General features: G+C 40.5%; 1 protein-coding gene across 1 annotated transcript in view; it reads left to right on the forward strand.

Annotated features, from left to right (window-relative positions):
- fbln2 (fibulin 2) overlaps positions 1 to 14,498 on the forward strand; it is a 72,170-nt gene extending 57,672 nt beyond the window's left edge. Inside the window, exons 10-16 of the mRNA XM_061070519.1 lie at positions 1,562 to 1,705; positions 2,807 to 2,935; positions 5,793 to 5,918; positions 6,959 to 7,075; positions 8,623 to 8,751; positions 10,099 to 10,222; positions 14,138 to 14,498. Of these exons, the coding sequence (XP_060926502.1) occupies positions 1,562 to 1,705; positions 2,807 to 2,935; positions 5,793 to 5,918; positions 6,959 to 7,075; positions 8,623 to 8,751; positions 10,099 to 10,222; positions 14,138 to 14,498 (1,130 nt within the window). The remainder of the gene's footprint in view (positions 1 to 1,561; positions 1,706 to 2,806; positions 2,936 to 5,792; positions 5,919 to 6,958; positions 7,076 to 8,622; positions 8,752 to 10,098; positions 10,223 to 14,137) is intronic.
- Positions 14,499 to 15,093: the final 595 nt, after the last annotated feature.

The raw sequence follows: 15,093 nt of genomic DNA on the forward strand, positions 1-15,093 counted from the left end.
TGCTCTCCTCTGGCTAAAAGAAACTCATTACACTTGACCATTAAAGAGCTAATAGAGAGTGGAGTAAAATAAATTATCTTCAGAGGAGATTCAGTGCACCTTGTCCTGCTTTGCCTCTTTGAACACCTCCATTCCATTGTGAGGTTGTTTTTCAGGAACAGCCTGCAGACATGGAGCAGCATGACTGGAGCAATGTGTCTGGGTCCAGGATTTACTCTCTTTGTCTTTGCAAATGTTGTCAAATTGCCTTTTGATATATTGTTATTATTATTATTTTTTTAAAGATTTCATGTGCTTTAATAGTTCAGGGATATGTTATCATCAAAGATAATAGGTTATTTGAATTGTATTAAATTAATTGTTACAGGCTTTTGTGATTTCCTTTTTAATGTTATACATTTTGGATGTAAAAATAACAGATGGATGTGATGGATTTTTTCAGTAGTTGCCTGGTCACCAGACTCCAGGAAGTTCCTTTTTTTCACTTTTTTCACCCTTTTTTATACATATATTTTAAAAGACTCAGACCTCACTGTTCCTAAAAAGACTTGCAGTGTTTGTAGAAACATTTTGATCTGGGAATAGGGAAATAATGTGTCTGAGGTATAGATAGAATATGTCTGAATGACTCCCTGCATGTATTGCTCTGGAAACTGCACTGATCAGTCTTTCTACAAAGGTTCTGTAAATCATCTTGTTTTTCCAGATCAACATTTAGATGTGTCTGCGACTCTTAGTGCTGCTTAAAGGCTGAAGGACATCACTAACTGTAATTCAACCTTCCTGTCTTTGTGGTTCTTCTTTAGTTATTTAATGACCTTGTGAAACAGACGTCAGAGCTCTACTTAATCTACATGTGTCCTGTAAGAACACAAACCTGTGGAGGGACCTGTAGTGGAAATTGATTGATGTTTACAGTAGTCAATAGCGCTGAATGTGCTTCAGGTGGCAGGAGTTGACAGGTAACTAACAGCTCAACATGTAAAGTCATGTCGGCCATGACAGTCTGCGCCTGCAGATTTAACAGATGAATCGGAAAGTGTGCTCCGGTCGCTAACTGGCAGAATTTGTGGTCAAATGGAGGGAGTTCAAAATTCCAGAAAGCATTACCGTTAGACGCAAAAATATTTAGTGCCCCTAAGGGCAGGATGAGTCACTTTAAAGGAAGAGAAGCGACAGAAATTCTGTTTTTGTTTGTTTGCTTTTTTACTTTTATTGTTACACAGAATTAAAACTGAGAATAAGATTTTTTAATTTTAAGGGGCCTTTAAAAGTCCAAATGCTTTTTTAGTGAGATCAGTTTTTTGGAACCCCATGACTACAAGCATCCACACTTCTACAGTTCTTAATCTCCTTCTAGAGTATTGGAACCACTACATACTGAGAAGGCATAATTGCCACCAACAAGTAAATACACAACTCCATAGTCGTCCTGTCGAAGTAACTGTGAGGAAATAGACTCAGACCTGTCAGTCAGGATTAAACCTCCTCAATCACTCTCCTGTGGAGCTGTAATAATGTTGAGCAGTCGTAAGGTTTACCTCTCACCCTGTTCCTGCAGACATAAATGAGTGTAAGAGCCTGAGTGAGCCGTGCAGCTCCGGCTCTAACTGTATCAACACTGTGGGCTCCTTCACGTGCCAGCAGAAGCTCATCATGTGCAGCCACGGATACCACGCCAGCCCCGATGGAGCCAAGTGTGTCGGTGAGTGAGTGTGTTGCTTTCCTTTATCAGTGATAATGTTGTCATAGAGCTCATCTTATTGACTGAACATACCACAGAAAGTCAAATTTCTGGTCCAATTTCAGATGCTGGACTGTTTTTGGATTTATTTAGAAACTGAATAGCTAACTGGCTAACTGGTTCCACCGATTTTGCTCCAAGCCCTTTCCTAGTTTGTTCTGTTTATATAAAGTTGGCTTCAGAATTTGTATTGTATTTTCTGACTCCAGGTGACCACATGTACATATGTAGACTAAGTTTGTCCTCCGTTTCTGGTTCTCAACCCTGATAAACAGAGCATCACGCAACTTTTTTGCTGAACATTGTCAACTTGCATAGACATTTATACATTTGCTCTGTTTGCATCATCTGCTGTGGATATGTGTGTCGATGCATTGGTTTTATATGTGATCACACCGAAGGAAGGAGTTTCTTTCAGTTGGGTCAGACCATACCACTAGAATGCTGATGTTAGTTTTTAACACAAAACCCTGCCTTGCCTGCGTATAGCCTTCAAAGAGATGGTAACATGTGACTGGAGACTCTTGTCTTTTTAGACTGATCAACCACTTGTTTAGTCCAGAGGGTTTTAGTGTCTGAGACTGGGCCTCTTCTCAGACAATGCTAAGTTAGAACAATGTGTCACATAAGTTTACTTGGCTCATGTGCTGGAGCCCTTAGCGACCATTTTTATGTGATTTCTTTCCAGAGACTCAGTAATGAAGAAAAGCCTCATATCGCTTGGCATAACTTCTCACAACACCAAATACAAAAAGAAGGTCTGTCCTAAGGTATTTAATAGTTTAGATTTAGATCTCTTTAACCAAGTCAAACCCGTTTAGTACATAATTGATCTTGAATACTACAAACTACAAAAAAATAACCCATTACAATTTACCAGGTCCAAAGGTGGCATCTTAAGTTAAAACTGAGATGGCTCTGAGAGAGAGAGTGTGTGTGTGTGTGTGAGAGAGAGAGAGGGAGGGTGAGCAGTGAGCAGGGGAGTTTACCTGGGCTCCAGACCCAGAAGGCTGCAGAGTGGGCCATTGCTGAAGTGCTTTCTCTCTTTCTCTGCCTGTCTAGACACTGATGAGTGTCAGATGGGGACGCACCGCTGTGGAGTGGGCCAGATCTGTCACAACCTTCCTGGCAGCTACCGCTGTGACTGTCAGACGGGCTACCAGTATGATGCGCTCCACAAAGTCTGCAGTGGTACGTATACCAATGTCAAGTCTAGGAAATGATGAAAAACAGATTGGAGGTTCAGTTGTCTAAACAGTTTTTGAAGCCAAAATGCTGCGGATGCAAAAAACATCTAAATTCCTAAGTTCAACTTCAGTAGACAGAGTAATAACAATGTAAGATTTAGCTCTGAAAATCATATCAGTTAAAATGGGGGTTATTGATCCTGTGCTATTTAATTCCAAGTATTGGTCAAATATATTTAATATTATTTATAAAGAAAGTATTTTAGAATTGGTGGCTTATTCTTGATAAATATAAAGTCCAGGTTCACTTTCGAACCTAGCTTTTCTCGAGCTATTTATCATACAGCTTCCTTCTGCTCAGGTCTCACTATTTCAACTTTTGTCACCTGAGTAAACTCCATTCACAAAGAATAATCCCCAAAAAACAAAAGAGAATAAGGACTTTAGAATAGGTATGGTAATTAATATTATCATCATAAAAAACTATATTATACGGCATTGAAACAATGTTACAGAGTGCCTAAACGAACAGAAGAAACTGTGAAGAAGATGAAATCAATATAAACAATTATCGTGAATAAAAGCTTATGTCAAACATTTTAACAACTTGGGACTCAGTGTTTATATATAGCAGGCAGAGAGCTCCATTGTGTTGGGGCTCTAATGGCAAAATCCTGGTCACCCTTTGTCACAAGCTGTGACCTGGGAGTAACCAGCAGGGCTCCCCCATCGATCTCAGCAAGCAAGAGGGCACATAGCAGGTCAATCAATCTGAGAACTATTTAGGAGTGGGGCCATCTAAGGCCTAAAAGTCTAATCTAACAGGGACTTAATGTAGAGAGGCAAGCACAGGGATGAGGTAGCCATGCCTCTTTGTCTTGGTAATAAGCAGAGCAGTGGGTGAACTACAACCCTGCAAAAAAGCAATAGTCCTATAATTGTAAGCAAGTGAAAAATACCATCAGGCCAAATGAAAGCTGCATGACCAAATTTGTTACATTAACAATCAATAAAATAACTTCAGTTGGTCTTTTGTGACAGATGACAGTTGTAGTGACAGACCCAAAAGCAATTATCACCCAAATGTGCAGTTCAATCAGGAAAGACTTCAGCTGACAATTAAACAAATTGTTATTGCCAGGCACAGCAAGAGGAGAAAGTGATGAGATATTAAAGACTTGTAGGTGATTAGACCCCCGTTGATTGAGGGGGGTGAGGCAGAAGTAATTTAGAAACGTAATGATTGACAGCTAAGACCAACTCGTGATTGGTTGAGCCTGTGTATTGGCGAGACTTCAGTACCACAGCTCAACCCCCCGATAGCTACCACACAAGTTTTGAAATTACTTTAAGAGTACGAGATGGTGGCACACGTATACAGGATATTTTAGCTTAATACTTAAGTTACTAGAGGCAGTGGAAATGCATGGTCCATCTTTTTATACAATATGTGATCTGAATATGATGATGAGTGGACTCAGCTGGGCTCTGAATATTAAGTGTGGAAGTGGTCGGGGTGGAGGAGGGTTGTAGCTAATGACTTAAATGACAGCTGACAGGGAATGAGTGAACAGATTTAATGTTCGACAGCAACAACATGATTGTCTTATTGATATTGTGCCAAAATCTGATTGTGATACACCCACAGAGAGTTGAATAGCAAAAGAGATGAGGAGTAGGTGATAGAGTTGTTAATAGATGAGTCATTATGAAAGTCTTCATGATTTAACTGGAGAATTCATGTTCCTCACCTTTTCAGATCATTGTTTTTAGCTTTAAGGACCACAGCTTTGTTGTTTGGGTCAGTGTCTCTGCTCTCATCAACACAATTACTGGTCACTTTGGACAGCTCCGCTAAAAGCTCTGATAAACCCGCTTCACACTCACCTGTTCACAACAGCACACAGATCAGATTAGCAACGAACTGGTAAACTAAGAGGTGCATTTAGCAGCAACCTGTCAAATTGAGTTGGTGATGACCAAAACGGAGCTAAAAGCAGAGAGAGTAATGGAGTAACATTCATCATGTTGAAAGAAAATCGAATCCGAATGAATGATAATGTTGCCGGTGACATCAGGTCAGTGTTGTGTTTACAGCTTGTTTTTTCTGCCCCGCCTTCACTCATTAATAATTACCATATCCTAAAATCTTCACTGACATTTCTTATTGCAATAAACTCAGTTGTGGGTGGGTCTCCATCACCATGGAGGAGGAAGAGAAAGTCCATCGAGATAGTGCAGGAGGAAAAAACAAACTTGAATGGTGACATTATAAATTAGATCAACATACAAAGTCCTTTTTGTTCTATTAACCACACTAATGGCAAATGTTAAGTCGAAAAATGTTCATGATCCAACATAAGAAACACTCCTACTAGCTCAGGGGGCATCATTAGTATAAACAGATCTGGTAATTTCAATAAGGAAGTGGGTGGTGATGCGCAGAAACTGGTGAAGAGGAAGCATCCATTATATAGTGTGATGACAGGGGTGGAGAGGACGTGGCAGACTGATGGCTTTACAACACTACATGAAAAATGCACCACATTAATACGCCTGTAATAGTTTTTAGATTATTGATGGATGTGCAGATTATTAATTATCATTAATAAACAATGTAATCGTCTATGAATTATTTAAAAAGAGAAGGGCTTGGCCAATCAAACCTTGAGGAGGTTTCAGCTGTGTGTCAAAGTAAAGGATTCCCACACAATTACACTAGGAATATGAGAAATTTTCTACCAGTTGAAAAAGTCTCCACTCACATCACTGAGTTTGTGTCTGAATGAGAAGTGGCGTAGAGTCCTCGGTGGCCCGGAGGTCTGCCTGCTGTCTAATAGCTCTTACTCCTGCACTGACAGACGTGAATGAATGCTGGCGCTATCCCGGCAGGCTGTGTGCCCAGACCTGTGAAAACACCCCAGGCTCCTACCACTGCTCATGCACGGCTGGCTTCTCGCTAGCATTCGATGGCAAGAACTGTGAAGGTAAGCTGTTTTTTTTCTTCTTCCTTTTTTGTTTTACATTGATTTAAATGCCACCTTGTTCAGATGGACTGTTGTACTTTCCTTGAACTTGGGTGGGGAGAACAAAAGCAGGCTTGGCATAGACTTTTTGGGATCATATAATGATGGAAAAGTGTTTATGAGTCGTTGGAAGTCTTTGTTATCAGTAAAAACCTGGTTTCTGGTGGAATGTCACTTTGTCAGACAGTGCTTGCATAATGGTGTCCAGGTTCAGGTGCTGTCTGTCATCTGGCTTAAAGGAGCCCAGCCGACCAAGGAGCATGATTCACATTAGTTAAGCTTGTCACAGCTATTATCCAGGGATCTTAATCAAGGTGTGAATGTGTCTATTCACGATCCAAAGGTGAAGCTTTAGATTTCTCACGGTTTATTATGAAAGTTTGTCTGAGCAGCATGATTAGGTGCTGACGTGCTTTTCAGTTTAATTTGTTCCGGACACTTGAAGCAGTTTATTAACAGATGGCATCAGGAAATCATCTTTGTAATGTCAAAAAGACTCAAATGTGCATGTGTGACAATCTTGTATGATATATTTTTGTTTGTAAGTTTGTACTTCTATCCTAGGGAGAACACTCATTTACATAATTCATTCCCTAGCCCCTTACCCTAAACATAACCATCAAAACTTAATGCCTTACCCTAACTCTAAACCTAATTCTAACCCTAAAACAAGGTGCCTAAAATGGTCCTCTCAAAGATATACGTAGAGTAACACACACGCACACACACACACACACACACGCACACACACACACAAATGCACACACATTGCTGCAAGGAAATAGTATATCACACTAATCCACTCCTTAAGAGTCAAATGCACTATTTCTTCCTCTGCCCTGCTATTTAACAAAATTGCCATCAAATGAGGTACTGTACATAATCTTTATTAGAAACCAATGGGCCTGTGGCTGAGAGTTCTCTAAACTATCTGACATCTCTACCCTTGTCTGTAGGACATCGGATAATATTCAATCGTGTCTTTTCTCTTCTGTGCTTAGATGTGAATGAATGCGACAAAAATCCCTGTGGCCAGGAGTGTGCCAACATGTACGGCTCTTACCAGTGCTACTGTCGCCAAGGCTACCACCTGAAAGAGGACGGACACACCTGTGAAGGTATTTTCCAAGGTTACACAGCACTGCTGGTGCAGACCAGAACAGATTGAAGTGGGATCTATTAAATAATGGCCTTACAGTGACCAGGTGGAAATTGTGTGCATCATTCAGTAGTGTCCTGCAAGCCTTTTTGCCTAGGACAGTGGAAGCTGTTGGGTGGTTTGGTTGGTTCAGGTATGAGGAGTGGTAATTGGTTAGTTGGATAACACTATCTGAGTAAGCCAATCAGAAGCAGAGTAGGGCGTGGCTTTGCTGTGTTTGTCTCCCTGGGAAAAAAATATCACCTATCAAACATGAAGCGAACCCCCCAAACAAAAACTTCATCAGAAACGACCTTGTGCTGCTTCCTCGGTGCAGCTCGGTTAGTGATGGTAGTTCAGACCCAGAACCAGTACATGCTCCGTCCGTCCCCCATGTCCTCAACGTCCCTCACGTCCTCCTCAGAGAAGATGCTGATGGCGACAAGGATTCTCATTCTTGTATAACTCCAGGAAAAACTTTGTAATGGCAGAAGCTTATAATGTGAATACCCTGTAGTGTAGTTATTCATATAGTAATATTAGTGATATTTGAAAATTGTATTTAATATATTAATATGTATGCAGTAATATTTGCAAACTTCCCCATAACACATCATAATCATTTTATAATGGGGGCCCACTCTGGCCTACACTGTGTATTGCAAATCAACTGATGTAAGTGACAATTTATGAAAGACACTACTGGCCCATGACTCAAAATGCATTATCATGTAGTTGTGTCACCCTGAAGTCTGTGGCCCAGTATTGATGCAAAATCTCCATCAGTAATTGAGGAACAATGTGTAAGTACTATTGGCTCATTTATGGGTGAACTAAATATGCTAGTAGTCTGGTGGCATCCATTACTGTGTACCCTTCGGATTTAGAGAAAACAGGACATCTTGTATGAAGTTCAGCTTCAAGTTGTTATATTAAAAATACTTGTCACATTATTTTAATGAACGTTCTAACATTCATTGTTATTATTATCATTATCATATGAATTGTTGCTGCTATCTTTCATAACATCCTTACATCCATAATTATCACTTTTATTGTTTTTTCTTCTCACCCCAACCTGTCGAGGCAGGTGGCCGCCCACATTGAGTCTGCTTCTAGAGGTTTCTTCCAGGAAATGAGGGAGTTTTTCTCTCCAGAGTTGACAAACTGCTTCTCATTATAGGAATTTTTGGGTTTCTCTATAGTTTTTAAGGTCTTGACCTTCTATGTAAAGTACCTTGAGACAATGTATGTTATGATTTGGTAATATACAAATATAATAAAATGTCATTTGATTCTCAAGTTGTATTCAGTCTGGGGTAACAGGGCCTTGTTTCATTCTTCCCCCAGACTGGACACAAGTGTAGAGAACTCACATAAAGTGCTAATTTGAACATGGCTTTGATTCTACACAGGGCTCCTATCTGACGTGTGTGTGTGTGTGTGTGTGTGTGTGTGTGTGTGTGTGTGTGTGTGTGTGTGTGTGTGTGTGTGTGTGTGTGTGTGTGTGTGTGTGTGTTTTAACAGACATTGATGAGTGCTCTCAGAGCATTGGGAACCTCTGCTCTTTCAAGTGTGTTAATGTTGCTGGCAGTTATCAGTGTTCCTGTCCTCCTACTGGATACACCATGTCGGCCAATGGACGCACCTGCAAAGGTGAGGCTTCAATGAACATTTATATACATACCTGAATAAAACTGAGAAAACTGAACCCATTTCTTGAGAGATTTTAACTCCCATAATTCAATGTCCATGGCAACCATCCCTCCATTATCCTTTGAGGGTCATGGAGGGGGGGGCCTGCTGGATCCAATCCCGGTTGACTGAAGGTGCGAGGCGGGTACACCAAGTACAGGTCACATTAGTATCGTAGAGCCAACATACAGAGACAAACAACCATTTTCTCTCACATTCACATCTACGGTCAATTCAGAGTCTCCGTTTAACCCTCATCCCAATCTGCATATCTTTGGACTGTGGGCCTGGAGAAAGATCCCAGCCAAACTGGGATTCAAACTAGGAACACTATTGCTATGAGGTAACACTTGTATTTTGCCACGACTTGGAAACTGGAGAGTAAGGGTTAAAAGCAACTCGTAATTGATCAAATTAAAAATGTAAAGTGTAAACCTGATTCATTTGTGATATCATGAACTCCTGCAGTATGTCATTCCTGCTTCTATTTGGAATAAAAACTAAATAGAACTCTGGTAAAAATGCAGTACGTAGCTGATTATTGTGTCTGCCAGAGGAAGTTCGACCTTCTTCAGGCCCTCTCATGTTTCGTGTGTCTGTGAAAAATCATTTCAAATGGCCCTGAAGCTTGTTAAAAGAAACAGAGGATTAAACTAAAGAAACCTTACTTTATATCTGTCAACTCTGGGTTGATAATGAAGGAAGTCGAGTCAGGTCTAAAGTTTTGGTTTGACAGAGTCATGTCACACAGTCTCGATTAGCAGATGCCTCAGTGGAAACGAGATGGATCTGTTCATGTTCAGGCAAAGTTCAAGTTCCTCAATTTCATCCAAGCAATTAACATTAACGCTCTGGAGGAAAGGTTTGACATTTTGAGAAGAGAAGCTACCTTACCGTTAAATGAGGAGATTGAAGCCCCTCTATATCTGTAGGTTTCAAGTTATACTACAGGCGAGCTACGAGGTTATTATCTTAGCTTGGTTCAACACAGACACCGGAGGGAGAGGGGAAGTTCCCCTCGGTCTGACCCACTTTAAAAAATATCGACTTACCTGAGCTATTTAACAACTGTGTGTAGGATTTAGTGGCATCTGGTGGTACGATTGTAGGTTAGTGAACACCCCTCTTCTCTCATAAGTGAAACACAAATTTCCCTGTTTGCACAAATGAAGTGCATCATGAGCTACACTCAATTATATGATTGAATTTCAACCAAAAAAAAGGGGGGGGGGGTTCAGAATCAAAATAACCTAAATAAAAAAACATAACTGATGTAGTTTTTATTTTTCCTCTTTTTTTTATTTCCAGACATTGATGAATGTACAACTGGAACCAACAACTGTTCACATGCACAGACCTGCTACAACCTGCAGGGAGGCTTCAGATGTCTCTCCTTCAGCTGTCCTCCGAATTACAAGAAGGTTTCAGACACGTGAGTCTCATTTCTCTTTTAATTACTTCAAAAGCATAAAAAGTGCCTGTTTCCTGTCTGAGTTATGTTGTCACTGCAGAAACAAGTCGGACCCATAGACCATATGCAGAGATAGACGACATGATGGCTCCACAAATGTGAAGCCAAGGCATCTTGATCGCCCCCTAGTGGGTGGCTGCAGTTTACGATTTTGATTTGGGGCGAAACATCATGATTGACATTTAACCCCTTATTGCCTGAATTAATTTCCAATATATATAAAAAAATATTATTTGTGTTTTTGGCTGTCATACAGATGCTAAATTAAGTGGATATTGTTGATTTCAATATTGCATATACAATAGATAGAAAATTTAGGTATGAGGCAAATTAGCGACATTAGGCAGAATGGGGCATAACCGTAATTTATCAGATTTTCCAGTCTCTGGTATGTAGATTATTATACTAATGCTGCTTTTGCTTGAAATTGAATAAGCACATATGTTTCTGTACAATCATTGCTGTTCCATCATCACAGTATTTCAAAATAACTTTGCTGCACAGTACCAAGGGGCTAGTATGTATTTCCCACTCCGACCACTAGATAGAAGAAGAGTACTTCCAATACCTTCATGGTATGTGTAGTATCTGCACCATCAGGCATTAGTGGGATAAAAAGACCGGAATGGGGTTTGAGGCAAATTCGCGACATTCGTCTACAAGGGGTTAAGACTGACTATGAAGTGGTGAGAGTGTGTATCAGTGGGAGCTTGCTACTGCCCAGACTCTGGCTCCAAATGACATCATCTGCGCAAGATGGCAGCATTCTTATACAGGATGTTTTGGCTTCATTTGTGGATAGTGGGAGGAAGTGGAGACACGTCAATCAATTTTATTCACAGTCTATGATCAGACCCTGGCGTAAGATTAAGTTAAATATTTTCATAAGGAGGAATAGTCTGTAGTGTATTATTATTATTATTATTATTATTAGCAATATCCTGTGCATTGAAAAACTTGACATTCCTCCACTTTAAGCACCATCGTGAATCTGTGGAGGGTTTTATTTCGTTGGGTTCCCCCTCACTTCCTATTAGAACAACTGTACATCCACGTGGTTACAGTGCAGCATACTGCAGAAGGGCTTGTTAGTTGGGAACCTGTGGCAGCTTTAGAAGCTGGCCGGTAAATGAACATGACTCCCATCGAGCTGTGCGATGAAGTCAGGTGGCTTTGATCAGACTGGTGCTTCCTCGGGCTGTGTCTGCAGGGCTGCCCGCTCTGCGCTCCAGTGGACACACACACACACACACACACACACACACACACACACACACACACACACACACACACACACACACACACACACACACACACACACACACACACACACACACACACACACACACACACACACACACACACACACACACACACACACACACACACACACACACACACACACACACACACACAGCCTTCCCCTCAGTTAAAGGTTATTTTTTAACCGAATTATCAAGAGACACCTTATTAACCTCGGTGTGATGTGACGTGGCCTGGCCAAGTTCAGAGAGACATCTTTCTCTCATGAAGTAAGTGGACCTGACAGCCACGGAGACATGGGGCTGAATTAGAACGTCTCCTGCTCTCCCCTTAGTTGCCACTCATGTAATTCATCAGAACATGTTTGGCAGATTTCACAGTGCACTTTATCAAGTTGGAGTCCAGGCTGTAAATTCTGATCTGCAATGGATAAGCAGTCACAGTGCATTGGAAGACAGATTGGAACAGTCCTGCACACAGCAGGATGCTCCCTGTCTGCATCAGCAAAGTTTTCACTGAGTCCTCACAGCAGGCAGCAGTGATCAATGACCATGTGTAAAGATGGACGACGCAGCTCCACTTCCTCTCACTGTATGAAAATGAAGTGAAAATATCCCAGAGTCTGCCGGTAGTGGTCATAGCATGGAGAAGCTGTGCAGAGGTCCTGCCAATATGCCCATTTGACCCTGGTTTTACAACACATAATAACTAATAAACCATTAAAACATCAGTGTGATAGAACTACCGTAACTGACAGAAAAAACTTTTCAAAAACTTTTTCCCAATATATGGCCTGTACCTTACACCAGGGGGCGATCAAGATGATTTGGCTGTAGTTATGTGAGTTATTGCATCATGATGCAAATAGTTTAAGCCCATTTAATTATATTTCACACATATGATACCAGTTGTGTGTTTGTTTTATACCGAAACATGGTATTTCATGGTATCTCATATATACGTGTATATATTATATATATTATATATATATATATATGTATATATATGGGTGGATGACATGACGCATGATTTTTCTGTAATTAAGTGTGAATGTTTATTTAGATGCATTTAACCACTTAAACAACACATGGATGTGATGCATATTATGGTACTTTGTTTTAAACTTATGATTTTGTATGAAATATCTGTTATGTTTTGATTATATTTTAAGCTGAATACGCAAAATGTCCTGCGGTGTGACCGTAACATAGGTGAAGCATTAAACTTACATATTAACAAAATAAACCAGAAATATCTGGAGCAGGTATTAACTGCCTTGGCATTATATAGTATATAATGACTTTATTAATATTAGGTTTTAATATGCACAAAACTAGTATATTAGTATTTACAGCAAAATAACTTTCGTAACACAAATGCTGTCCTGTGGCGTGACATGGAAAATCAGATTTTTTAAATGGCAGTTACATGGACAACTATAGGGGCCCTCAGTTTATCCCACTACCAGGAAGCCCCCCAGATGTTGGAATGTACTGTGTATGTTGAAAGGTGACTGTTAACCTCTGATTAATTTAATAAATGTCACTCTTTCTGTCAGACAATGAATGTGTGATTTTTTGAGAGTCCTGTAGTGTGACGGCTGTAGTTAAAAAATTGTTTAAAAAAAGTGTAAAAAAAAATTTCAATTATTTTTTTTTTTTTAATTTAATTAAACATATTAACGTTAAACTGTGTTATTCTTCAGTTAGCATAATAGCTAAGGTCAGTCTTGTATAGCAATGACTCACAAGGATGAAAATGTCCTGTGGTGTGACGTCCGTCCCGTCACACCACAGGACAGCAAAAAATCCACGGAAAACTAGCAGTTTAAAAAAATTCTGCATTTGAACATTATAATTTCATACAACTGTAATCCTCATTGGAACTTTATTAAAAAAGTACTGTTTCACCATTATTTGTCAACTATCCACATATCAGTCCAGCATCATGAGAAAACACACAGCACATGTGGGTCAGCAGGTAGCAGGGCTCACAAAGAGTAGATAGAAGCTAAATACTTGCTGGGGCTAGTGCGGAGCGACATTTGTCCGTCTGCCCTGTTCTTGTGAACATAATATATCAAGAGCGGTTTGAAGGAAGTTCTTCAAATTTGAAACAAATGTTCATTTTGACTAGAGGATGAACTTATGGTTTGGTGGTGAAAGGTTAAGGTTCCAGTGACCTTACAAACCCATGTTTTAGTCCAGGGCGACCAATACTGAGGATCACCTTCAAGGAATTTCATAAAATTTAAAAGACCAACGGATTATATTTTGGTGGTCAAAGATCAAGGTCACGGTGACCGATAGGGAATGTCATTATATCTGCCACAAACATTCACTCTGACTCAAGAAAGATCAGATTGAAATTGATATTGTCGCTTGGACTCAAGAATTAATTGATAGGATTTTAGTGGTCAAAGGTCATGGTGACCTCATAGGAGCCTGGAATTAAAATGTATGTCCACTGAAACTGCACTGGTTGACGGAGGCATAAAACCACATGGTGGTTACTCTAGTTGTCAATGAAATGCACTTACAAACATGTTTAGTCTTAATGTTCCAGAAATACCAAGCTCTAATTATTGTTACTATTCCTCTCTCTCGTCCTCAGACGCTGTGAGCGGACCAGCTGTGCCAGCAACTCCTTGGATTGTCAGAACACTCCTGTGCGGATCACGTACTACCAGCTCAGCTTCCAGACCAACATCATCATCCCAGCACAGATCTTTCGAATTGGACCCTCGCCCGCCTACTCCGGCGACCAAATTGCCATAAGCGTCACCAAGGGCAACGGGGAGGGCTATTTCGGCACCAGGAAGCTAAACAGCTTCATGGGCGCCGTCTACCTGCAGAGGCAAGTGCGAGAGCCCAAAGACTTTCTAATAGATGTGGAGATGAAGCTGCTGAGGCAGGGGACGCACACCTCCTTCCTAGCCAGGATATACGTGTTCATCACAACCAGCACTATGTAACACCAACATGACACAGACAATTTCGTATGGTGCTTGAAAAAATGTATGTGCAGACTCTTTTTATAATGCCTCCCCATATTCAAACTTGTTCAAGTATCTTGTAAAATAGCTTTTCTGCAGAATTTCTCTGACGATCATAGTTTCCTGATAAACCAAAGTCATTTTCAGCTCAACTCTTGCTCACGCCACAATGCACCAGTGTTGTTATGGTCTGCTGGAGTTGTTTGTCGGCATGGTGCTGCACAGGTCGCTGCACAGGTCTGGGCTGGTGGTTTGTGCTCTGCTCTAGTGTCTATAAACCCCCCCACTCTTTGACCTCCCTTTGTAAATCTCAGTTTTCATTACGATGATTTCTGCAGCACTAGAAGTTAAGGGCACTTGTCACAGTGTAGCCCCAAAACTGTATCTATCTGACTTTCATCTATCTAAGGAAAGGTGTGTGTGTGTGTGTGTGTGTGTGCGTGTGTGTGTGTGCGTGTGCGTGCTTGTGGGCAGGTGGGTGCTAAATACGGAAGTGAAATACGTTCTATTTACTTTAAATGAAATGTATACAATTTAAAGTAATATTACCAAATGATCAGCGATGAAAGGAACA

The sequence above is a fragment of the Limanda limanda genome, chromosome 4 (assembly GCF_963576545.1).
Source record: "Limanda limanda chromosome 4, fLimLim1.1, whole genome shotgun sequence".
Lineage (NCBI taxonomy): Eukaryota > Metazoa > Chordata > Actinopteri > Pleuronectiformes > Pleuronectidae > Limanda > Limanda limanda.